Here is a 26232-nt window from a genome sequence, read left to right as displayed (position 1 = left end):
TGAGATGTATGTAAATTTTTATATCCATATTTGTATCAGCAAAATAGTTGTACAATTATATTGTTAATATTTGAATAGTTATATAGAGAAGCTTGCTATTTATTTTATTTTTTTTTTTGCTGCAGTATTAAAAATGGATAATAATGTAAAAAATAGTGAACATACGAGTACACCCACCCCACCCCAGATGCATGAAAGGAATCCTAATGAAATAAAAAATGTAAATTATGATTACTCTTACTATAATCAAAGTAATGGCGTTTTTCCTATGGGTAGTAATAATATGTATGACACATCAGGAAAATATTTAATGAATTATAATTATGTAGATCCATCTTATTACTCTATGAATTCAAATGCTATGATTAATATGGGGGCCCCTATGTATCCCATAGGAAATCAAGGAAACAATTCATTTAACAGCTCTATAAATATGTATCAAAATAATATTAACGAGCCATATAATTATAATTATAATATCCAAGGAAATCAATTATTAAATAGTTTCAATCAATCTGTTTCATCAACCTTTAACAATAATAATGTCAATGTTGAGGATAAAAAAAATATTATAGAAATAACAAATACATCTACTTATAATGTAAATAATTTATTACGAAATAATATTTTATCTTCCGAATATTTTAGATCCCTTATATCTCTTAAAACATTTAAAGAAGTCTTAGATGAAATTCTTTCATATGCTGATCATGTCGAACCATATTGCATTGGAAGTACACGAGCCCCCTCCACACTTTTTTGTTGTCTTTACAAATTTTTTACTATGCAACTAACAAAGAAGCAGGTAATAAAAAATGTCAATATCAATGTGGGGGATATCCTTTCCCATCATTACATACTATTACTACTACTACTACTTACATTTATCATCTCATATGTATATCCACTTTTTTCATTGCAGCTAAAAAGCTTGATAGATAATAAGGAGTCGTGCTATGTTCGCGCGTGCGGATTTTTGTACCTGCGATATGTTCATTGCCCATCCAACGTATGAAATGCAAAACAAAATGAAATAACATACTGTCATAACAATACAATATATCTTCATATTTTTTTTTTCCTATTTTTTTTTCTTACCTTTTTGTAGCTATGGATGTGGTTTGAGCCCTATATGCTCGATGATGACGAATTTACAGTTTCAGCAGATAAAAGAAAATTAATGACAATAGGAGAGTATGTTCAAAGCCTATTATATGACGATAAATATTTTAATACAGGTTTGTTTTTTTTTATAAATTATATTTCATTAAGTATGCATATTCATAAAGAGTGATTTGCTACAAAAAGTATAATATAAATTTCTTACTGACTTAAATATGTAACTTTTTTTAACTTAGTTTTACCAAGACTTCCAATAAAAATAAAAAACATTTATGGCGCCCGCCTTATGCTTATGAGTGATCATAGAAAACGGAATAAAAAAAATAAAGAGCAAATATCAAAGTTTGTAAAGGGAGAACATATCATGGCTTATGTCAAGTAATTCAAAATTTCAACACTCATTTGTTCATGCTATTTATTTGGTTTATTTTTTTCATTAATTAATTAATTAATTAATTTTTTTTCGTTTAGCGGAGAATGGGAAAAAGGGGAAATTGGTGGTATAGTAAACCAGGCAAAAGAAAAAGTTTTTGTTAGAATCAGAAAAATTGATGGAAATGAAAAAATTGTACATCTAGGATACGTCAAATTGATATCCAAAGATTCGGAGAGAGGTAAGGGCAATGATAGGCGATCAAGTGTCGAGAGGAGCAAAGGCAGAGGAAGAGAAAAAGACCGAAGTAGAGACAGAAGTAGAGACAGAAGCAGGGACAGAAGCAGGGACAGAAGCAGGAGCCGAAGAAGAAGAAGACGAAGAAGTAGAAGCCGAGACAGAAGCAGAAGCAGAAGTCGGGACAGAAGTAGAAGTCGAAGTAGAAGACGCCGAAAAAAAAGAAACGATGATGAGCGAGACAAATCAGAGGATGATTATGATCGTAACAGATCATCAAATAGACACAGTAGAAGATCAAGAGATAGATCACATAGAAAAAGAGATAGATTGATATCAAGTTCGGAATCTGATAAAAAGGGAAGACATAGAAAAGAGAAAGATGAAAATACAGAAGATGAATTAATTAATAAATTTCGAAAAATGGAAAGTCAAAAAGCTCTTGCAACTGGAAAAGATTATGCACGTAGACCAACCTCTTATAAATCATCACTTACAATAAAAGTAGAAAATATATATAGCCGAAAAAAAAATAGATCTATATCCCCTAAAAGAATAGAAAGACCTGTACAAACAAATCAAAATGATAAAAAAACTACTGAAAATGTAGTTCCAGAAAATTCGAAACTTAAAGAATTAATGGAAAGATATAATAAAGCTGATAATAAAATGAACAGAATGAATAATAATGATTTAGAAGAAATGGATGTCATGAAATTGGGATAGATCAACTATCTAAATATTCTTTAGTTTTTTTCACAGTCATATATGTACATATATTTATATGTACCTTCTATATATAAATTTTTTGCTTACAAATTGTTCGTTTTTTATTTCATATAATTTTACATTTTTGCGTCCTTAAAATAATTTTATATTGTCGTCTATTTTGGGTATACATTATATGCATACCTAATGAAAGGGACGGGAAATAAAATTAACTTGTCATATTTTTCTACACCATTGATGTGTGAAGATATCTATAGTCAAAGATATTTATAACACAATTTTTGAGTATAAAAAAACTGTTTTTATTTTTTATGCAAACTTTATATTTTAAAAAAAATAAATTAGCATTTTAGACATTGTTTGCTAAAAATTTTTATACATATTGAACATAAAATGGAAAAAAAAACATATATACATAACTATATACATAGTTTTACATATTTTAAATTCAAAATATGAATTATAAAGTATACGAAATAAAAACACAAAAAAAATAGTAAAAGGAAATATATTCAAAGTAACTAATATTAAGAACAAAAAATAAAATAAATAAAAATCTAGAAATATTATTTAATTTTTTTTATCCCCTTTAATAGTACAAATAATGCCATATATTTCTCATTATCTACTTTTTTCTATTTCACTGATGTGAAACTGTTTAAAGTATGATAGCTTGTGTGTGTATAACCTAAATACAAATTTATATATTTTTGTAAAAAAAAAATGATTTCTATTTATTATTCAAAGAAAAATGTTTAGAGTAATATATTGGCTGTTTTATGATCTTCATAATTAGACAATAATTTTTAATTATCCATTTTTTCGAGCAATTTTATTCATATGCATTTGTTTTAGTAAACTATTTATTTTTTCATAATATTTATTTTTAATGAGGTTGCATTTTTTGTTTTCTTCATTCTCGTCTTTTTTTTGACTATCCATTATTTTTCTACTATTTATATGATCACTATTATGCATGTTAATAGATTCATATTTTCTTCGAACTGTTTTTTTAATTGTCCCCTTTATATCATTACACAGTTTCCTTTTATTACTGTTACATAGGGTGTTATTTTTACTGCTGCTACATAGGGTGTTGTTTTTATTGCTCCCTTCACTACCATCATATTCCTCTATTTCTTTTACATTTTTTAAATCGTTGAAAATATTTAAATAATTTGTTTTTTGTCTCTTTACATTTTCTTCTATATTAAACAAATTCAATTTTTCTACATTTACTTTTTTCCTTTCCATGCTTCCTATACTGTTATAAATATAATTAAGGTCAAAAATACTTGGTGAGTTGCAGCCTGTTTTTTTTATTTCACTTTCATATTCGTATGCTACTCTTATTTTTTTGGACTCATGTAATGTGTTATTATTATTTACAACGTATCTTTTCATTTTTGAAAAAAAATAAAAGTTAAAACTCCATTCCGAAAAATGTACATGTATACATAAGTATTATTATATATTAAATTGAAAAAAAATGGATGCCCAACATAATATTACTTTATTTTCTTTTGCATTGCATATTATAATATATATGACATTATATGTATTGTATATATATATTTACATACCCCATTTATATACATATATATATGTGCGTATATATACTAACTTAAGTAAGGTACTCTTTATGTCCTTACGAATATGTATATAATAATATGAATATATGAACGCGCATTTGATAATATATAATACTGTAAATATGATAATAAAATATATACACAATAATTTAAATGTAACAATATTACTTAATTAATCATTTAAAAATTTGAAACCTCATATAATCTTCCATTCATATTTTGAAATAAAAAATTAAAATAAAATAAGCGTCTCTTTTCACAAGTACACAAATTTATTTTTTTTTTTTTATTTCAACGTTTTGAAAATAAAAAGAAATCATATTTTTATGGGAACTTTTTTTAATATTTTATTAAATAATTAAATATCATATAGTATGTATAAAAAATCGATAAAAAACATATTTATTTAAATATTTAAAAAGTAGTTATTTCCTAAATATATGAATAAGAAAAGAAAAAAAAACCTGATATATATAGTTTATAATTGTTATATCTTCCCATCTTCTTGTAATAATACCATGTATTTTTTTTTAATTTACAATTAGAATTTTATAGAAAGTTTTTATTTACCCATTTACAAATATCCAAAAATATATTACAAAAAAAAATTAAATTAAAATAACATAAAATAAATCAAATAAAGAATAAAAAGTAAAAGCCAAAAAATATTAAAAAATACAAGAACGACGCTTTATAATAGCAAGACATTATTTAACACACATATTTACGTCATTTTTTAAATGCAACAAAATAATGCGACTCCTTACGCATAATTTTTTAAAATGGTTAGTGTTAAAAAGAGGAAAATAATATAAATTTGATGATTGTCCTTATTTATTATTTCATTTATATTTTAATTATGCAAAGTTTAATCGTCTAGTTTACTTTAAAAATGTATATACATGTATATATTGATTATTTTAAGCGATGGAATAAGAATGTTAATAAATTTATTAAAACTAGACCGTTAATACAATGCTGTTTTCTTTTTTTTCGCATAATCCAATTTTTGATGATCAATAATTTGTCTTTTTCATGTTTTCATCAAAATATATTTCATGTAAATACCTTTGGGCATATTTTTTTTTTATAGCAATGAGGCTAAGTGTACAGGGGGATATCCCTTAATAATCAAACTTAACGAAGATGTTGAAGGAAATGTAAATATAATAGAACAAGAAATGAATCCAGAATTTATAAAAAATGTATTGAGTAAAGTGGATTATGAAGTTTTATATAACACAGCTAAACAAGTAATAACTTTACTACATTTTATTTATTCATTTTTTCATTAATTTTGAAATACAAAATTAATAACTAAAATTTTATTTTCCTTTTAGTTTGGAGTAAGTTTATTATCAAGCTATAATAGTAACCATTTAGAGGATGAAGGGTTTTTAAACTCAGTTCACCATGCTCTTTTTAAGGTACATTTCTTGTCTAACCCAATAAACAGAGACATATAAATATGCTTGTTTGTATATGTTATTTCTTATTTTCAAATAATTAATGATTAAAATTGTCAAAAATTCAGTTAATTATATACATACACATGCTTATTTGTTATATATAGATTCACATAATGGAGGGCTCACTTACATGTCCAAAATGCAATATTTCTTTTCCAATAAAAGATGGTAAGTTTTAACATATCAAGCCAAAAATATATCTTTATTATATATTTTTTATGTTCATATAACTTTATTTTTTTTTTTCACATTTTACATGACCAGGTATTCCTAATATGCTAGCAGCAAATGAAGAATAAAAAAAAAATTATATTTTTATGGGCATACTATATAATATTTTATATTTGGATATTCAATAATTATGCACGATTCATCATTATTTAAAAAATATATTTTAGGGTCAGGATAAATACAATCATTATATGAACATGATCTATTATTTATGATATTATAATTTTTTTTTCTGAACTGTTCATATTTATAATTGTCCATATCAGCTTTTATGTCAATATTTCTTTGAGAATTTATATTATTATTTTTTAAGACAAAATTACTATCGGAATTTTGTGTGTGTCTTATATTTGGCATATCATTGACAATGTTGTCAGTTTTTTCATTGTTTACATTTTTGTTAGCTTTTAAATATAATTTATTCTTTATATTTTTTTGAATATTTTTTTTATTAATGCATTTATTCGTACTAACTTTTGTTTCATGATTGTTTAATTTGTCATTATTCACATTTTTCAAATTAACATTTTTGTAATTTAATATTATTTTCTTAATTATATTTTCCGCTGAACGGTTTAATTTTTTATTCAAACAGTTCAATGGTGCATTCAAGCACTCTTTAATTGGGTTGTTCATTTTTACGTCACTTTCAATTTCGTCAATATTATTTCTCTCCTCTTTGGAATAGTTAATCATTCCATCTTCATAATTCTCTATTTCATTTTTTTTAATATTATTATTATTTTCCCATAAATATATGTTTTCATTTGAGCACGAAGAATAATTATCAATAGTTTTTCCTTCCATACTGTCAAACGAATTATTATTTTTGTAATCACCATTTTTATACTTACAAAAATTATGTTCATTATTTTCTACATACTTTGTACCTCTTCTATTTTCACTATTAGTTAAAGGCAACTTATTTTCTATCACACCATTTGAAAAAATATTTTTTTCTATGACATTTTTATTACTATCTCCTTTTCTTACCATAAAAATTTTATAATCTTTATTTGGATTATTCAATTGCGTACTTTCATCAAATGTATTGGTAGTCCCATAACTATTCTCTATTTGTTCATTATTATTATTTTTTCCTGGTTTATTACAAGCCGTTCCTATATTTCCTACTATCTGATCATTAATAATGTAACTGTCGTTGGTATCGATAAAAATATCTCTATCTATTTCTTTGGTGATTTGATTTATTGAACTTTTTGCATGTCTATTCCTACCTAAATTAGAATATTCACAATTAATATTATTAAAATTTTTTTTTAATTTATTTCCTTCTTCTTTCATTGTTTGCAATTTGGTCAATTTAGACGCATATTTTGAAGGACGTTTTGCTCCTCGATTTTTAGCAAGATCATTATTAATGTTCATTTTTTGGGGGGTTTGTTTTACAATTTCGTATTTCTCATCAAATAAATTTAATTTTAAAAAGTTTGGTTTTTCAATTTTAGGGATATCAATTTCATTTTCTAATATAGTTTTATTTATATGTTCATTGCTATTTTTCAAAATTCTGGTTTTACAATTGATTGTAGTATCATTGCAATATAGTGTATTATTATTATTTCGATTATGATCATTTATTTTTAAAACATATTTGCAATTACTTTTCATTACTCCCTTTTTTACAACTCCTTTTACCTTTCGTTTTTCTCCCCCTTTTGATAATGTCCTTTTCATATATCCATCATTTATTTCTTCATTTTTTGTAAAGACATTATCACATTTTATTCCCCTTCTTAAATTAGTAGCCACTTTTGTGGTATAGTAGTTATCTTTTTCTTTAGCATTTAAGCCTAAAGTACTTTTTTTAATTTTATTCTCAAGTATTTTATCACTAAATAGTTTATTATTGAGTTTGTTTTTTACGAAACCATCTGGCGCATCAATAATATACTTTACATCTGAAGGAACATGAATAAAATCTGATTTTTTATTAATCATAAATTTGTTGCAGCAGCAAACATCGGAATTGTTTCTAGCTTCTGTTTTTATTGGGTAAACATCAATATAATACCCAGAAGATCTGGATCTATTATTACAAATATAATGAGGTGTCTTAATATTTTTTTTCGCCGTACAAAATGGGAATGCTTCTGATTTGTTCCGTTTTATAGAATCCTTGTATTTCTTTTCATTACATAGACTATTTTTTTTTATGTATGAAAATAATTTTGAAAATAAACTTTTAGTTCTATCATTTTTACTATTTGTTTTTACTAAATTATTGCATGGTGAAAACAAACAATTTTTACATAAACCATTTTTATATGTTTCATTTTTAGATATGCATCTAATTTTTATGTTATTAATTTTTTGCATTTCATTCGGAACTTCAGAACAAAAATTAAATTTATTCCACTCATTATTTTGATGTCTAATTTTGTTACTATCTTTTAACATACAACTATAACAGTTGACATTTTCTGAGTTTATTTTTTTATTCCATTTTGGACTACATCTTGATAAAAAACAATTTGAAGTGTGCCTAAAATTTTTATTTTCACCCATTTTATAAAAATATAATTCATTTATTTTTTTGTCATTTGTTTTTTCTTTCATTTTATTATTAATTGAGTGAGCTCGAAGCTTAAAAGCAGAATCATTTTTATGACGATTTTGTTTTTTTATATAAATCATACTATTGTCACTATTATTTCGATGAATCTCATTCTCATTATTTTTACTGTTGTCTATGCATATGCCTGAACAAATGCTCCTCGATTTTTTGAATGTTTTTAAATTTTCACTACTATCTAAATATTCACGAGGGAAAGTAAACACGGTATTTTGGCAGTTAAGAGAATATATTTCACCACCACTATTTTGTGCTGATTTGTTCAGAAACAATTTTTCTTCTATCGGAATTGTATGCCATGTTTTATTGTTCTTTAAATTTTGGCTGTTTTTTTTATTCTCGTTTTTGATCCCCTTTTTATTTGATTTGGTTTTATTTTTACTTTTTTCATCTTCTTTCGCTTTAAAACTATTATTAATGTTAGAAAAAATATGTCGGTTTTTATTCACAGTATTAGCATCTGGATAATAATTATTATCTTCAGTTTCATAGGATTTACAAAAATATGCATAATTATTACGACCCTTTTCCTCAATGTGACAGTAAGTACTAGGAAAAGAACTAATTGTAGAATCGATCATACAATTTTTATTTTCTTGATTCTTTTTTTTTAAAATAATTTCATATAAATTTGAAGATTTTGCTTTACTTAAATTTTTTATATTCCTGCTGTCTTTCCAATTCGGTTTTTTATTTTCAGACATAATTTTTCCAACTGAATTAATTACCTTTGGGGGAGCATATGAAAATGTTTTACATTTTTTGTTTTTCTCATTTTGACTGTTTAGTAAGTTTATTGGTAATTTTATTTTATTCTCAATTTTAAAATTGTCACTATCACTTTGTACTATTTCAATTTTTTTTTTTTTCATTCCTTTGTCATATTCATTGAAGTGGCTAATAGTTCCATTTTTTACATAACTTTTACTCAATTTATTTTTATCTTTTTCATCGGAGGAGTACAAACAACGCTGTTCATAATTCATATCATATTTTGAAAACCATTTTTTTCCATTTCCATTTTTATCGTTTGGTGTAATCATATCTGAACTATATTTAGTACTGTGTAAATCTTCTTCGATTTCAGTTTCCTGTATATCTATATTTTTTAGTAGTGCATCTTCTTCCATTTCTCTTATATATTTACTATTATCATTTATTATTTTAATATTATATATTTTTTTTTTCGCATTTTCGATACCTTTTTTATAATTTATTTTGTCTACCTGTTTACAGCCAAAATATATTTCATAAAATTTGTCTTTTTTTTTCTCATCGTAATCTTCATTGTCATATGATTTTTCTGCTGATATTATTTTATTGGGACCACTGCTACTAGAAATTGATACTTTTCCCCTATTTCTTATTTCGTTGGCAATTCTTATATCTGAGTTTCGTCTCATTTTATCAGTTTTTATTTCATTTACCTTTTTGTATGCTTCTATATTTTTGTGTTCATTAATACTTTCTGTTCTTTTCAATTTTGGAACACCATATATAGTTTTATATTTATCCATTTTATCTCTTTTTTTTTCTAAATCGATTTTTCTTTTCAAGTATATCTCCATTTTCTTTCTTCTTTCATCTTCTTCTTCCCCATAATTCATTTCTTTTTTTTGTTTATATCCCTTTTTATAATTCATTTCAGATATTTTATTAAAATTTCTATCGCGTGTTCGTTCTATACATCTTCTACGTCTGACACTTCCTTTACTACTTCCGCTATTTCTATTGTCTCTATTAGCTCTTGTGTGACTTTCCCGCTGTGTAGGTTCAAATCTTTTTGAGCCATATTTTTTCGAATTTTGGATAAAATTGTTTTTTTTAATTTCATAATACCTTATCTTTTCTAAATCGGCATATTTCTTACTATTCCGGGCATTGTTAAAATTGTTTATTTTGTCCTCATTCTTCAGGGAATCATTTATTTTTCTACTTTCTTTAATTGAACTCTCCCGATTTTTGCATTTTTCTTTTCTTTTATTTCTTTCTACTATCCCTAATTCTATATCTTTATTTTTTGTAGTAGACCAATTAGTATTACCTTTACAACATCTATAATTTTTACTAGCTATATTTTTTGAATTTTCACGCATCAATGTATCTGAATTATTACTGTCTAAATCATAATTTACATCCAACTCCCCAAAAATCGAAACATCATAAGATGAAATTTCATCTGAACATACAGAAGAAAAGGAAGAAAAACTGGCTTCATTATTTTTTTTATTATTTATCGAAATTTTGTTTCCACTTCTTATGTAAGATTTTGTACTATCTACTATCGGATATTTTTCTTTTCTTTTTTTAATCTGCTTATTATTTTTTCTTATTTCTTCATAGATTTTATTTTTGTTCTTTATATTTTCTTCAAGTCTATGATTATCCGCTATTTTGTATACATCCCCTTTAAGTACAATATTACCTTCTGCTTTTTTTGAATTACTAACCCCTTTAGTTTCTTCCTTTGTTATTTTAGTATTTATCAAATAATTAAAATTTTCATCAATATTTTTATTTTTTATTATAAATGAATAACTTTTATTTCTTAATTTGTTCAAATTTTTTTTTACGTCTTCATGCTTATTATTTTTATAGATTCTATCCACCTTGTCTTTTTCTGTTTCCTCTTTCCCTATACAACTAATCATTCTCTTTCCTTTTAATTTGCTTCCCTTAAATTTTTCTTTTATATTTGTAGACCCACAAAAAATTGGGCAATTACCCAATCTTATTGGTACGCTTTCTATTATACTTTCACAACTGTCATTAGTTTTATTATTTATGTGACATTTTATATATGATTTATTTAATGTATTAGAATCAATTTTTCGATATAATGGTTCTACAACATTACACAATTGGCTTGGATACGAATTCCTATATTTTGAATCTATATTTTTTCTTTTAATATTATTCATTTTAAAATATTGTGGAATTTTTTTCTCATAATATTTATTTTTTTTTTTTCTTTGATTTAATAATTTCTTCTTACTTTGTTTTTTTTCTCCTAATGAGCTAGTAGAAAATGGGACATGTTTTGTTTCATTTCTGTTAAAGCTTGTATATAAATAGGAATAATCATTGGATATATCATATAATTGAAGATTTTTATTTTTTTGATTCGATTTTTTTATGTTATTACATCTAAAATTGTTTAACATATTTTCTTCTGGAAAATTAGGTATCCTTTTTATTTTTGAAACATTACAATTTATTCTCATTTTTTTTATATCATTAGTATAATTGTTTCATATATTCTTCCTTTTTTTATGTTTTATATCTAAAGAATAAAGAAAACGAGCTTTCTTTTTAATGTTTTTTTTTATTAGTTTTTAAATCATTTTAAAATGCAATAAGACAACATACTACTATAATATAACTATTACACATTTTACATTCCTATATAAATGAGCATATACATATTTATTATTTTTTAATGTGTAACTATTTATTAAGCATTGCTATGCATTCCTTTATAATATAAAAAATTATATAGAAAAAGTAGAATCAATTGTAGTATAGACAAATGCATAAATATGCAAGCATTTATATTTTATGTGTGATTAGATTTGGATCCTAAATATTTAAAGGGGAAACAAGACATAAATGTTTTATTTATTTAATTTTTTTAATATTTCAATTTAAAAAAAAAAATTCTTTTTATACCTATTGTAAAATTGAAGTGTTACAACAATCAATATATCAATTTTATAATTTTTTGACTGCAACACCAATATTAACAACTATATTTATTTTATTATAGGCATTAAAAATAATTTCTATTTTATTTAATTTTTTTTATAGATACCTTCTCATATGCAAAATAATTGCACACTATAAGCACAAACTATAGTACCTACTTAGAATGCCTACCCTTTATTTAAAATATCGTTGCATATATTTTTTTACATTTTATAGATACGATAATCAATGATTTTTTTGTATAGATCATTAATTGAGGATTAAAAACTCTTCAAAAATTAGTAAAAAAAACACACCTGGTACTCTGATTTAACTTCTAAGTTAAAACCTTTTCATCATTAATTTTACTATTTAAGAAAATAGGAACATATTTGAATTACCATTTGGTGCTTCAAAAATACTAAAATATACAGTTGTGAATATTATTACTTGCATGTGCACGTTGGTACATTATTTTTATGTTTGTCAAAAATTGTAAGTAAATTAAGACAAGATAAATGTTAAAAAAATCCCTTTTTTGTATGGTATATATATACATATATTGAAAAGGAAAAATTTATATTTTTAAAATATGCCTCCAAAATTAAATTTTCGTATGCTTTACATATAACTTATATTTTTGCTTCCTAAATATGAAATATTTAAAAATGGGCTTTTAGGGTTTATTATAAAATTATTTTTCAAGCTAAAATTCTTTTATAAACAAACAGAAACAACACTAATGCGTCAATTTTACGCCAATAAAATATTTTTATAAATACATACCCATGCAAATTAATTTATTAATTGTTATATTAGCTCATATATGTAATATTTTTTTGTGTCTCTTTAAAATTAATTTGGCGGTATAATAATCATACGAATGCTAGACAAGCTTATAAAGGATAAAATTTTTTGTTTGAATAGTGTATGAATTTTAAAGAGACATAAGACAAGATATTCTCAAAAGAAATAAATAAAAACATCCAAAATTAAATTAATTAAACAATTTGTGACTAATTAAAATACACACTTATATAGAACAAATCTATACAACTATAATTAAATAACATCATGAAAACAATTATCATTTCAATTCTTTTATTTAATAATATGCCCATTTGTCAGTATAAAATTAAGTTAATAAAAAAATAAATAGTAAATATATTTTAAAAAAGGTGATATATTATTTCCACAAAAATTTTAATGTGTTGGCTTTTATAAATAATTATATCAAATTATATAAATTAACCTCTTTATATATTTTCAAAAAATGCATGTAGATTGAGTAAAAAATTTTAAATATCCAACTAGCTCTATACTAATTATTTTTTACACACAAAAAAAATCTGACATGTTCATAAATTTTTTTATGTAAGCCAAAGTCTATTTCTCATGATTTAAAAAAAAAGAGAAAAAAAAAATATATATTATGTGGTTATACAACTTTTTATGCACAGCAAGGTCGATTTTTCATGATTTAAAAAAAAAAATAAAAAAAATATATATATTTATTATGTGGTTATACAACTTTTTATGCACGGCAAGGTTAATTTTTTGTAATATTAAAATAATATATAAATATATTATACATATTTATTTTACATATTTATTTATTCTTGTTTGCTTATGATTGTTAATTTATGCATATTTATTTATAGGTATTTATTCATTCTGTCTTTTTTAATTAATTTTTTTTGTTTGTTTTATAATCATAATATGTGTCTATTCCTCATCTCACAGCCGCATTAAATTATATATTAAAAAAAAAATTTTCTTCAAATTATTAATCTCATACATTGCTGTAACAAAATTTATTTACGAAAAATGAATGATAAAAATATGGAAGATTCAATTAGTCCATTTCAAGCAGCCCATAGTAATGAAAATTTCGACGTGCCTGATAATTATGACCTCGTAAATAAAGCAAAAATTTTTTCCTCGACGTATTTTTTTGATGGAAACTCATGGACTGGATTAGAAAAACCGTTATACCTTAAAAAAACGATATTCGATGATGACAGGCTTCTTCAATTAAACCCTATTCACGAAAAATTACCACCAGTTGAATTAGAAGCATCTTTAAGTGGAAAGTATGATATTAAAGTTTACCGAAGTCGTGAAATCATATTAGGTATTGAAGGAGAGCAAAAAATATTAATAAAATTGCCAATTACGAAAAATATTATAACATGGCATAGCTCTCAACGTTTACCAGTATTACCAAAGTCATGGAGGCCAACTGTTTTTGTATTAAACTCGGGTAATGTATTTGTTAGAATAATTCCAGAGAAATGTCTAGTTATTAGCAAAGTTAATAATGAGGATTCTTTTAAAGTGACATGTATTGATTATTATGAAGGATTTTGCTGTTGTAATCCTGTTAACAATTTGGCTTTATTATATGGGCAATATGAGCAAAATCAAGAATTTAATATTATGAAATTACCAAAACTTCCTTCCAGTAATGGAAAATATAGCTATTTTTTACAATTTTTTTCATGGGGTACTATGATTATACCCAAAAGCGTTGAGGTTTTTAAAGGTGGAATGTGTAGCTTTAAAAAAAATCCAATTGCTTTATTAATTATACCTCCCAAAATACATATATATATAGAACTAAGTTCATTGTCTCCAGTAGCTGCCACATTGGAATATAAAAAGGATTTTCTTATTACAGCAAGGAAACCAAATATTACTGATATAGAATTCTATTTAATTATTCAAGATCAATTAACTATATATGATTATTCTTACGATCTTCGTATAAATAAAGAAAAGGCACCAATATCTTACTTAAGTATTCCAATAAAATTTAAAATAGATAAAGAAGAAAGAGAAAAAAAAAAACACCAACCATCACATAAATGCAAGTGGACCTTTATTGATTCAAAAGAACAGAAAACTATGAGCGATATATGTGGCCAAACAGATCATATTATGTCACCAGATTTAGCATGCATCTTCGACGCTGAAACAGGTTTGATGAACACTCATAAAATTTTTACCATGCTAAAAATGTGTAAATACATTTTATTACTCTTTCATTAAATAGGAATATATTAAAACTTGCATATCATAATACATTATAATTTTATTAAACAAGTATATAAATCATTCGTACTTTATATATACATATACATATTTAAATTTATTTATATAGGTACGTACTATTCCACAGAATATGGGATAAATTATTGCACAAATTTTAAAAAACTACAAAAATAGGACCCCAGGCTAAAATCAGACAAAAAATCGCATATATATGGTTGCCCACAATATGATTGATACTAATGCTTATATTTTTCTCATCATATTTATCGAATTATTTTTATATCCATATGTTTATATATTTATTTTTTTCTAAAAAAATATATTGGCTCTTTAGATAACTTATTATGCATGCATACTATATTGCCATAAATTTTATATCGTGAAAATGTTACATATATACACATATAAATATATACCACCATAAATCTAAAATAAATAATAAATTAAGGCATATTTTATATTTTTTCCTTTTGCCTTTTTTATTATTCATTTGATGGAGGACTTAATTATTATGTATCCATTAATTTTTAGATTTTTGTAAGTATGTTTTTCTTTAAATATAATTAATAACAATTATATCATCTTATATCGAAATGAATAATATCTAGAGTCGAGACAAATTAGTTTAATGTCATACTAAATGTGCTATTATTTGCCTTACAAAACAAGTAGAAAAATAGTAAACCAGAGTAAAGTGCCAAAAGAGGACAATATTAATAAAATTCGATTTAGTGTTATCATTGAGTCTCATAAAGTGAAATTAAAAAAAAATGTAATACTTTTTTAATTATGGAAATATTTTATAATAATAATAATAATAATTTTGTATTATAAAAAATTTATGCAATGATCTAAGGTTATGCTATAAAAATTTTATATTATTATTAGTACATATAATAAAATGGTGGTACGCTACTACAATATAATTATTACTAAAATAGAATAATGCAATATCGATCCCTAATTTCATTTTATTTCTTATGCTTTTTTGCTAACACCATAGTCCCATAATATTCTCTAAAACCTAAAAGCACAGTATGGGGTCTAGATTATTGATCATAATACTGTATTATATAATATGCATAAGAAAAAAAATAAAATAATAATAATAATTTATTACTATTTTTCTTTTATTACTAGGAATATTTATATATCTTTTAAGAAGCATAAATGGGCTTTTATCAAATGGTATGCATGTACATTTGAGGGTATCGCCATCCCCGGCCCATTATCTTTATTTATTTTTTTTATCGCCACTTTTTCTAAAACTTATGCAGCTTAAATAATACACGACATTAAATAATATACCCCTTACTATACACTTTTTTAATATAATATATTTATATATTTTTTTTCAAAATAAGGGCGCCGATTAAATATTTTTATTTGCCCTTAATATAATAATAATGCAATATATGGCTTATAGTATTTTTTATAAACGGCAAGCCTGTATTTTAAATTATTTATTCAAAGAAAAAAAATATTAATCTTGTCGGGTACTTATTTGCAATATTATTATGGATATTAATAAACTCTAAAGTAAAAATATTAAGCACGGAAAAATAAAATAATAAAAATTATTAAAGGGGTACAGGTAATGTCGAAAATATTTTCTTAGTTGGATCAAAAAAAGTTATATTTAAATGTAAATATTTTTCCTATATACGTAATTTTTTAGTATATGCTAAAAATATTTTTTTTTAATTTATAATATTTATTTATATAAAAATATATAATTTATTTATAATACTATTTGTAAAAATTTTCTTTAATATAGCTATATTTTATAATAACTTATCTCCCTTTTCTATCCCCAAACATTTTTTTTACGGTTAATTAATAAATAATAATATTTTCAAAAATTTTTTTAGCCTATATATCTTAGGATTGAATTATTATATATATTATAATAACGCAATTTATTTATATTTTTTCCTTAAAATTTATTATTTCTTCATATTAATAAAGGATTTTAACAAAATTAAAATAATTATAATTTTTTTTTTATTTGTATGTTTTTTGTTATTATATTGGAAACAATACAATTATATTTTTATTTTCATTAATTAAAAGCATTTATATTATTAGGAATTAAAGAAATTTTTAGGTAAGTTTAAACATAATATTATCTAATGGAAAATTTCGATTATATTTGACATGATAATTTCCCTTGACCCTTTTAATAATTATATATATAATGGCTAAAGGGGGAAAGTACACGTGTTTTTTTTCATTAAAAAAAATATTTTTTCGCTATTAATTTTTTTTATATAATTCATGCTATTATTTTTACATTATTATGCTTACAACATATATATAATATTCAATTTTTTTTTTTTCTTTTTATTAGTTGAAAATGGAATACTCTGAAAAAGAACAAAACTATTCCAATGGGCTGATGCGAAACGGTTCAGCCTTTGGGCACTTAAAATTTGATAATATGAAAAGCTTTAAAATTCAAAAAAAATTTCAAGCATTATATTTTATCATATTTATTTGCATAATTGGATCCATATTTACATATATTGTCGGAACTAACTATTATGCCTCCAAAACCGATATAGATAAAATTATTGCAAACTCTAATTATTTAACTATTCGTGCAAAAATCGAAAGACCACGTGATAAAATAGTAAAAAAAGTAATGAATAAAAATGTATCTAGTTACCTTAAAGAATCATTTAAATTAGTAAAAAATGGTTTATTAAAACATGAGCACCTTGCTAAAAATACTGATGGTATTGAATTAGACCAAGCCGTTGGTTTAATGTTTTATGGTACTGCAGAATTAGGAGATAATAAACAACCATTTTCATTCATCCTTGATACTGGATCATCTAACTTATGGGTTCCAAGCAAATCATGTAAATCAGACAATTGTAAAAATAAACACACTTATGATTCATCAAAATCACATACATATGAAAAAGATGGTACACCAGTAAGTATAGTATATGGATCTGGTGGAATCAAAGGTTTTTTTAGTAATGATATCTTTACTATTGGACAGCACACAATACCATACAAATTTATTGAAGTTACTCAAGCTGATGATTTAGAGCCAATTTACTCTGGATCTCCATTTGATGGTATATTAGGTTTAGGATGGAAAAGTTTAGCTGTCGGAAGTATAGAACCAGTTATTGTTGAATTGAAAAAAAAAGGACAAATTGAAAATGCATTATTCACATTCTACTTCCCAGAAGCAAATGATGCAGATGGTTATTTCACTATTGGTGGTATTGAAGAAAGTTTTTACACTGGTGATATTACCTATGAAAAATTAAGCAATGAAGCATACTGGCAAATTCAATTAGATGTAGCTTTTGGTTCAGTAACCCTTCCAAATTCTAATATCATTGTTGATAGTGGTACAAGTGCTATTACTGCCCCATCAAAATTCCTTGACAAATTCTTCGATACTATTGTAAGTATCCCAGTACCTTTCCTTCCACTCAGAGTTGCTTTATGTGACGACTCATCCTTACCAACTCTAAAATTCTCATCTAAAGGTGCAACATACACTATTGAACCAAAACATTACTTACTTGATCTTGACCCAGATAGCGGTTTATGCCTTTTAGGAATTGTAGATGTAGATATTGATGATAAAACTTTCATTCTTGGAGATGTATTCTTTAAAAAATACTACACTATCTTCGATTATGATAACGAAAGAGTTGGTTTCGCAGTTGCAAAAAACTAAATAAAAAAAAAATAAAGTTTATATATGATATATAATACATACCCGTAACATGTCTGCTTTTATATATTTTGTGAGTATCGTATATATTTTAAAAAAACAAAAAAAATAATAGTACCAGAAGATAGAAAAAACTATCCAATAACTGGATAGTAATTTATATCATACAAATAATAATACGCTATTGAAAAAATAATTAGTAAAATATCACCCCTTTATTTTTAACAAGCATATATTTTTAAGATCTTTAATTAATTTTTTTTTCATTTTTTATGCGTTTATGTACGTATGTATATATGCATATAGCCATAATTGGCACCTTTTAAAATGCATTTTTTTTATAATTTATTTTTTAATATTCATGGAATTTTTTATTCATTTTATTTCTAAATGAATATTGTTACGGCCTTTTTTATATTTCATCAATAATTTGTGTATACGATAAAATATAGGTGTGATGAAAGTGTAAAAGACAGACATTAAAACCGGCTTATAGCTATTATATTTGAAATGATAATTATTTGCTGACCATAATACCTGTAAATTAAAAATGAAATGCTTTATAAAAGCATATGTAAACCTTTTCTTTTTTTCACCTTTGCTGGTGAGGATAAAAATGCTCGTTATTATTTTATGCGCATAATAGATAGAGTACTATGCTAATTTTTATAGCTATCTATTATAGCTATCTATTTTTTGTGTATGAGGCTAGCTATAAGTATAGCAGAAATTCGGCATATTTTATTTGTAGCAAAATATTATATAATACTTTACTTCTTATATAATAATATAGGAAAGTTGAAATCGTAGAACCATTGACATTTTTTATATATTCTTAAAAAAAAGAAAAATAAAAAAAAGAAAAATAATAAAAAATAATAAACAAAAAATGAAATCACTGAAAAAAAAAAACACATCTAAAAAAAGATAGCAGATCAATATTATATTTATCTAAACATTTATTCGCATATATCCATACGATTATTCACTCTTTATATATTAGATCATCACAACTTGACATAACCCATTACTTATGTGAGGGCATATATGAGGTACATCAACCTATTGCAATTATTTGCATCTATACATATTTATATGGCCTTTATACAGTATATAGATTCTTAATTTTATTAACAAGCAACTACAAATTCTCTATCATACGGTTCTAATAGGATATGTAGTATATCTAGATATAGGCAGAATATGCGTATATATAGCAATATATGCTCCTCACGTTTTTCTAATTATTATCAATTGTACAATCATGGTATGAATAATTTATTTAATTAAAAAAAAAAAGATAAATGAAGCCTCTCTATGCTCAAACACAAAATACCTATCCAACGATGTATGGGGTGTGCTGTATACATCGCTGCTTCTTACTTATTAACCCATTTAACAATCATAAAAATTTTTTATTTTTCTTTTTTTTTTCGATTTTTTTCCAGAGGGATTAATATTATTATTAGCTAATTTTTTTTTTTCTTCATTTAGAAATTCTTTGGAATATTCTTTTTCCATTTGTTTTCTATATGCTATACATTGTTGTTTAACATTTTCGATTTCTTCATATGTCATATTTTTTGTAACTAGAAATCTTTTTGCTCTTCTTTTTCCACCACTGACTTTATATTGAGCAGTCCAACTACTTCGGCTTTTTTCAAAATAAACTCCTGATACTCCAGTAGGTCCAAAAACTTCTCTTAATTCTTCTTGATCTAGACTTGTAAATTTTTCTAATTTTTTAACTCTTGAAGATTTTATATCATAATTTGATCCATAATTTTGTTTTGCTGATTTATTTTTTTGTTCCATTTCTTTATTATTTAATAATTTGTTTCGTCTTAAATTTCGCAATTCTCTACTTGTTAATGTTGGTTTATTATGATCACCATCTTTATTATTATATGTATCATCATAATTATTTTCAGACCATATTTTATTTTTATCTTTACCTATACCTTTATTAGTTTTTATGTAATATTTTCCCCCTCTTTTAGCATCCCCTCCGTAACCTCCCATATCCGTTCCATCCATTTCATTTCTAGATCTCATTCCTTCGGTTTCTGAATTGTTCATATATAATATTTCACCAAGCATTCTATTCATTTGCTCAATATCATTTTTTTTTAGCATATAATATTCTTCTGATTTAACATCATTATTAAAACATAATTTATAATTTGGATTAAAATTTTGTGAAGTACTTACAATATTGTTGCAATTACAAAAAAAATCACTTTCTTTTATAAATACTTCAATTTTATTATTATCATCATTACAATGATTACTACTCGTTTCAAAGTTATCATATTGTGCTCCTGAACATACAGAACAACATTTTGTTAAATCAACAGATGACACTTCTAAATTATAATGTTCATCCTCATTTTTATTTGAATCTAAATAATACACATCATCTATTACTCTTGTTTCATTTTCATCATCATCTTCATTTTTTTCTCCATCAAAAAATAGAGAATTGGATTTTGGATTTCCTAAAATATCACTATTTAAAACTAGTTCATTTTCATTATTATTATTTATACCGTTATACTTATTTTTATCGAAATTGGTGGAATACTCAATATTTTCTAAACCACCATTATTATCCCATCCGGGTTTTATCAATTTCCCTTTTTTATTTTCAAGATAATAATATAATTCATTTAAATCTATCATTAATATATTTAAATTATTTATTATTATATTATTTGGTAAACTTTGATTTGTTTTTAAATGATCATCTAATTTAGGATTATTTTTATCTTCCTTCAAAACATATTTTTCTTTCTTTATTTCTTTTTCATCATTTTCTTCAGATAAATTATATTCTTCTTTTTTTATATCATTTTTATTACAACTTTCATTACTTTCTCCTGATATTTCAAAAGCCTTTGTATTCATATCCTCATCATTTTTATCGGTTCCTAAAATATGGTTGTTACTATCCATAAGTCCATTACTTTCAACGTAGTTTGTACTAATTGCACAACTACTATCAAAATTTTTACTGCTATCAAGTATATCCCATTGTTTTGATCCATTTTCTGGACATATTGAATCAGTACCTCGACAATCGTCACTATTTCGGCAACTCACCTCCTTATTGTCATCCTTTTCTGCTAACAACTCTTCTTCTGTTTCAGTTTTGCCATTCTCGGCATTTTTTCCATCTTCGCCACCTTCGGCATTGGCTGTGTTATCAACTTGGGGGCTTTCAATATTACTGCTCGAATTGGAGTCATTTTTATTTGCTATCAATTCTTTGTTTGAATTTTCATCGCTTCCAGCATTAAACTGGTCTTGGCTTTGTACATTTTCATTATTAGTTTCAGTTGGAGTAACATAATTTTCTTCAGTATGTTCTTTATCGTCATTTTTAGTAATCATTAAACAAAATGTTTCGACAAAACTATTTATAAATTTTTCTGTTATTTCTTTTTTAAAATTATCACAAGGAAAAAAATTAGTATCTTTATATTTTTCCACAAATGATGTTATTTTATTTTTATTTAAATAAAATGAATTCCATTTTTTTGTTATATTTATCATAGTAGGTGAATGTGTATTAATAAATAACTGTAGCTTTTTTTTAATATCTGTTTTATCTTTATCAAAAAAATTAAAATAAGTTGAACATGTGTTAGATTTATTTTCATATATATGTTTATATGGATTATATAAAAAATTGAAAAATTGAGATTCTTCATTTTTACAAAATCCATTATATAAATAATTATTATTTTGTATATTATCAGGATTTAATAAATTATTTAAATTATTATTATAATCTAAGCCATTGTTAAACGAAAACATATTTTTATATTCATTTTCAGTATTATCTAAATCATTATTATTTTTATAGCTTGACAAAAAAGAATCATATTCTTTATTATGAACATTTTCTAAATTTTTACTAAAACATTTTATATGTTCATCATTTGTGCCATTATTTAATTTTTGTTTTTTATTTTCTAAATTATTTGATGTATCATTTTTTTGTTTTCTTTTTTTTTTCTCATCTTCCCCTTTTCTTAAACTTATATTATCACTTGTCTTATTTGAGGGTTGTTCAGAATTTGGGATTTCTGGAAAACTATTGAAACTCAGATAATTTTGAGAATCTGTAGAACGACTTGAACTTTTATTTTTATACGAAAAAATTGATAAGGAGGAAAATATTTTAATACTAATTAAATTAAAATATATATAACAAGAAAATATAAATTTTTTTAACAAAAAAAAGTACATATATATATCATCTTTACTACATAATATTTTATATAAATGATAATTAAAATTTGACATGGGTCCATTATCTGTACATATATAAATAGAACACCATTTTGTTTTCTCAGTAAATAATAGTTGATATATAGTTAAACAATTTTCTTTTATCATTCGAATATCATGATTATATGGATTTGATGTATAAATAAAAAATCGACATGAATCCCCAAGTTTTTCTTCATAATCATTTTTTATATTTTTTTCATTATTGCATGTACTTAAATCTGATGTAGTATTATAATAAGATATTGCTTTATTATTATTTTCTTCAAATTTTTTTGAACTATCATTTATGCCATCATTAAATTGGGAGTTTAAATCGGTAGTTATATTGTTACATTCTTCCTTCATTGTAGTATTGAAATATTCATTATTTCTTTTTAGAGATTCTTGATATAATTCTTTAGAATCATTTTCTAAAATATAATTTGTTTCATTATATGTATTATTATTTTTTTCTATATTATCAGGGCTTTTTATATGTTCTTCGTATTTTTCATTTATTTTATTTTCACTATGAAGGAAGTTATGATTATTAATCTGACTTAGATCCACTTTCGTGTCTGTATCATTTTTATTTGTATAATTGTCTAGATTTGTTTCACTAGTAGCATGTTGTGTAAAGTTTAATTGGCTATCTAAATCTTGGGGTAGTTCATCATTTTGTTCTAATTCTTTATCACTTTTATTATCCTGATCTTGTTTTAATATATCATTTTTTATGTCATCTTTTTGATCACTAGTTTCATTAGTTGATGTATTAATATTTTCATCATGTTCAGATGTTTTATTTGCGTCCTCTGTTGGATTATTTTTTATATTACTAATTATATTCAAACATAAATTTTTGAATCTACCTGATGTATTTATCATGGTGTTCCTGCATTACATTTTTAAAGTTTATTTTTTCTTTTTTTATGAATTTCAAAAAAACGAAAAAAAAGAAAGTATATATTCTTTAATATATACGAATTCTTTTTTAGAACATAATAAATATCATTCCTTAATTATGCATATATCTATTCTATATATGCTTATAGGAAATGAAAAATAAATGTATATAAATTAGTAGCGTCAAAGGACGACTACTAATAGGATCAAGAAAAAAAAAACAAAAAAAAATTGCATACCAAAAATAATGGTGTTGGTATTTTAAAAATAATGCAAACACACATATATATAGCACATCTTTAATTAGATCTAATAATGCATAGCATAAAATAATAAGTACATAATAAAATATTTACATCAAGCTAGTATAATTATACATATACAACATGCCAAATGTGACAAGGTCACGTCCTCTCTGGTTTTCATATATTCTTCAATGCAATTATTTTATATATTTATTCATATAATATTGCTCTTTGAAATTGTATATGTATATATATATTTATTTATCACGAGGAAACCTAATATTAATACATATAATAATACAAGCATTGACATATATGCACATATAATAAGGCAAACATGCATTCATATAATAAACTCGCAATCACTATTTAATTGCCAATGTCATATACAATAAAAATTTTATGTATATATAATCTGCTACCAATATATAATTTTTTTTCTCTTATATGTTCATTTTTCTACCTTTTTAATATGAACTATTCGAAAAAAATATTACATAAAATTCAAACGTATGTATATATATATATATATACATATATGCATAATTTTTTTACATAAACATATATGGCATAGTACATAAGTAGGCCCAGGGAATTAAAACATTCATCCTGGATAAGTATGTAACCAAAATAACCAGATAAAAATATAAGCAAATTATTTATTATCAAAAATATAAATAATATATATATGGTTCCAGTTTTTTTTTCTTGTTAATATCGCTATGCATGCATTTTACCTACTAAACTTGTAGAAACAAACAAGTATACATTTACAAAACAATATATAAATTATTTAAAGCATATGTATATAACATATATAGAAAGAAAAGAAATAAGTATATATAGATGTACAAAAAAATATTCGTACAGATACAAAAACGAATTATTTATGTTATATATATATATATATATATATTAAAACAATTTGAAAGATAACTATATTTCATAACCAATGGTTAAATAAAGTTATATTATAAATATGGTAAATAAGTATTGCAATTTAATTTAGGAAAATCGCATATAATAAATAGAAAAATGGATAATACAACTACATACAATCATATTGGTATGCACATAGTCATATTATTTTTAATTACATATCATCATATATATATAATATATCTACCACTTAAATATGTAGTTGTCAGTCTTGAACTTTATAATATTTGATATAATTTAAATAGAAATATAATAATTTAAGAATTAATTATTTTATATTAATTTAAAGATGGTTTAGGAAAAAATATATAATTTAAATAATATATATAAACCAAAATTTTCAAGATGGGTTATAATATTAAAACTATTTAAAATGGCTATAACACAAAAGAAAGGGGTATAAAAAAAAGGAAAATTATAATAATTTATATGCATAATATATATATATATATTTTTTATAGTATGTGCAATAATATATATATATAATATATAATGGTTACTTATATATATGTAGTACAACTATCGGTTAAAACTTATGATATCAAATTATATAAAAAACATAGTTCTCAAAAAAATTGGAAAATTTTATATTTAAATAATATATATCATAATATACATTTATATTATATCTTATTTTATGTAATGATACTAATTATATCAATATATATTTATTTGCAAATATATATATTCTTATACAACAGTGCTATTATATTTTCTATGTTATAGCTTATGGAAATATTTTATGAACCGTTTGCATATTAAAAAAAAATGGATTAAAATAATATTATATATTTATAATAAAAACCACTGCTTTTATTGTTATTATATTATCTATCAATATAAATCGTCGAATATATAAAAAAATAAAAACAAACAAATAAACAAAAACAAAAGGAAATATATATATATCCTATTTTTTATGACTTCAAATCTACATGCATAGATAGATAAATGTAAATATGTACTCTTTTGAAATATTCAATTTTTTTTAATTCTTTTTAATTATTTAGCTGCAACCACAAATATACATGTATATATTTTATTATCTATTTCCATTAATACTTAGATGGAAAC

The 26232-nt window shown here is 23.5% G+C and overlaps 7 protein-coding genes across 7 annotated transcripts; 4 read left to right on the top strand and 3 right to left on the bottom strand.

The window, feature by feature from the left end:
• Positions 1 to 133: 133 nt before the first annotated feature.
• Positions 134 to 2458, top strand: PVVCY_1004030 (pre-mRNA-splicing factor 38B, putative; the record flags this gene model as incomplete). Its single annotated transcript, XM_008625848.1, has 5 exons — positions 134 to 805; positions 923 to 1009; positions 1109 to 1238; positions 1359 to 1500; positions 1594 to 2458. The coding sequence occupies 5 exons, from the start codon at positions 134 to 136 to the stop codon at positions 2456 to 2458; spliced, it is 1896 nt and encodes a 631-aa protein (XP_008624070.1).
• Positions 2459 to 3271: 813 nt separating this feature from the next.
• Positions 3272 to 3865, bottom strand: PVVCY_1004020 (conserved Plasmodium protein, unknown function; the record flags this gene model as incomplete). The annotated part of the gene is made up of 1 exon (XM_008625847.1): positions 3272 to 3865. The coding sequence occupies one exon, from the start codon at positions 3863 to 3865 to the stop codon at positions 3272 to 3274; it is 594 nt and encodes a 197-aa protein (XP_008624069.1).
• A 941-nt stretch (positions 3866 to 4806) lies between these two features.
• PVVCY_1004010 (multifunctional methyltransferase subunit TRM112, putative) lies at positions 4807 to 5821 on the top strand (the record flags this gene model as incomplete). The annotated part of the gene is made up of 5 exons (XM_037634481.1): positions 4807 to 4838; positions 5147 to 5306; positions 5394 to 5480; positions 5627 to 5690; positions 5787 to 5821. 5 exons carry the CDS (start codon positions 4807 to 4809, stop codon positions 5819 to 5821), a joined length of 378 nt encoding a protein of 125 aa, XP_037490575.1.
• A 16-nt stretch (positions 5822 to 5837) lies between these two features.
• On the bottom strand, positions 5838 to 11573 carry PVVCY_1004000 (conserved Plasmodium protein, unknown function; the record flags this gene model as incomplete). The annotated part of the gene is made up of 1 exon (XM_008625845.2): positions 5838 to 11573. The coding sequence occupies one exon, from the start codon at positions 11571 to 11573 to the stop codon at positions 5838 to 5840; it is 5736 nt and encodes a 1911-aa protein (XP_008624067.2).
• A 2287-nt stretch (positions 11574 to 13860) lies between these two features.
• Positions 13861 to 15261, top strand: PVVCY_1003990 (conserved Plasmodium protein, unknown function; the record flags this gene model as incomplete). Its single annotated transcript, XM_008625844.1, has 2 exons — positions 13861 to 15013; positions 15197 to 15261. 2 exons carry the CDS (start codon positions 13861 to 13863, stop codon positions 15259 to 15261), a joined length of 1218 nt encoding a protein of 405 aa, XP_008624066.1.
• A 2182-nt stretch (positions 15262 to 17443) lies between these two features.
• PVVCY_1003980 (plasmepsin IV, putative) lies at positions 17444 to 18793 on the top strand (the record flags this gene model as incomplete). Its single annotated transcript, XM_008625843.1, has 1 exon — positions 17444 to 18793. The coding sequence occupies one exon, from the start codon at positions 17444 to 17446 to the stop codon at positions 18791 to 18793; it is 1350 nt and encodes a 449-aa protein (XP_008624065.1).
• A 1392-nt stretch (positions 18794 to 20185) lies between these two features.
• On the bottom strand, positions 20186 to 23956 carry PVVCY_1003970 (transcription factor with AP2 domain(s), putative; the record flags this gene model as incomplete). Its single annotated transcript, XM_008625842.1, has 1 exon — positions 20186 to 23956. One exon carries the CDS (start codon positions 23954 to 23956, stop codon positions 20186 to 20188), a length of 3771 nt encoding a protein of 1256 aa, XP_008624064.1.
• Between the last annotated feature and the right edge of the window lie 2276 nt (positions 23957 to 26232).

The sequence above is a fragment of the Plasmodium vinckei genome (assembly GCF_900681995.1).
Source record: "Plasmodium vinckei vinckei genome assembly, chromosome: PVVCY_10".
In the NCBI taxonomy this organism is placed as follows: domain Eukaryota; phylum Apicomplexa; class Aconoidasida; order Haemosporida; family Plasmodiidae; genus Plasmodium; species Plasmodium vinckei.
The sequence above is the reverse complement of the archived record's forward strand: the minus strand, read 5'-3'. Positions and strand labels throughout refer to the sequence as shown.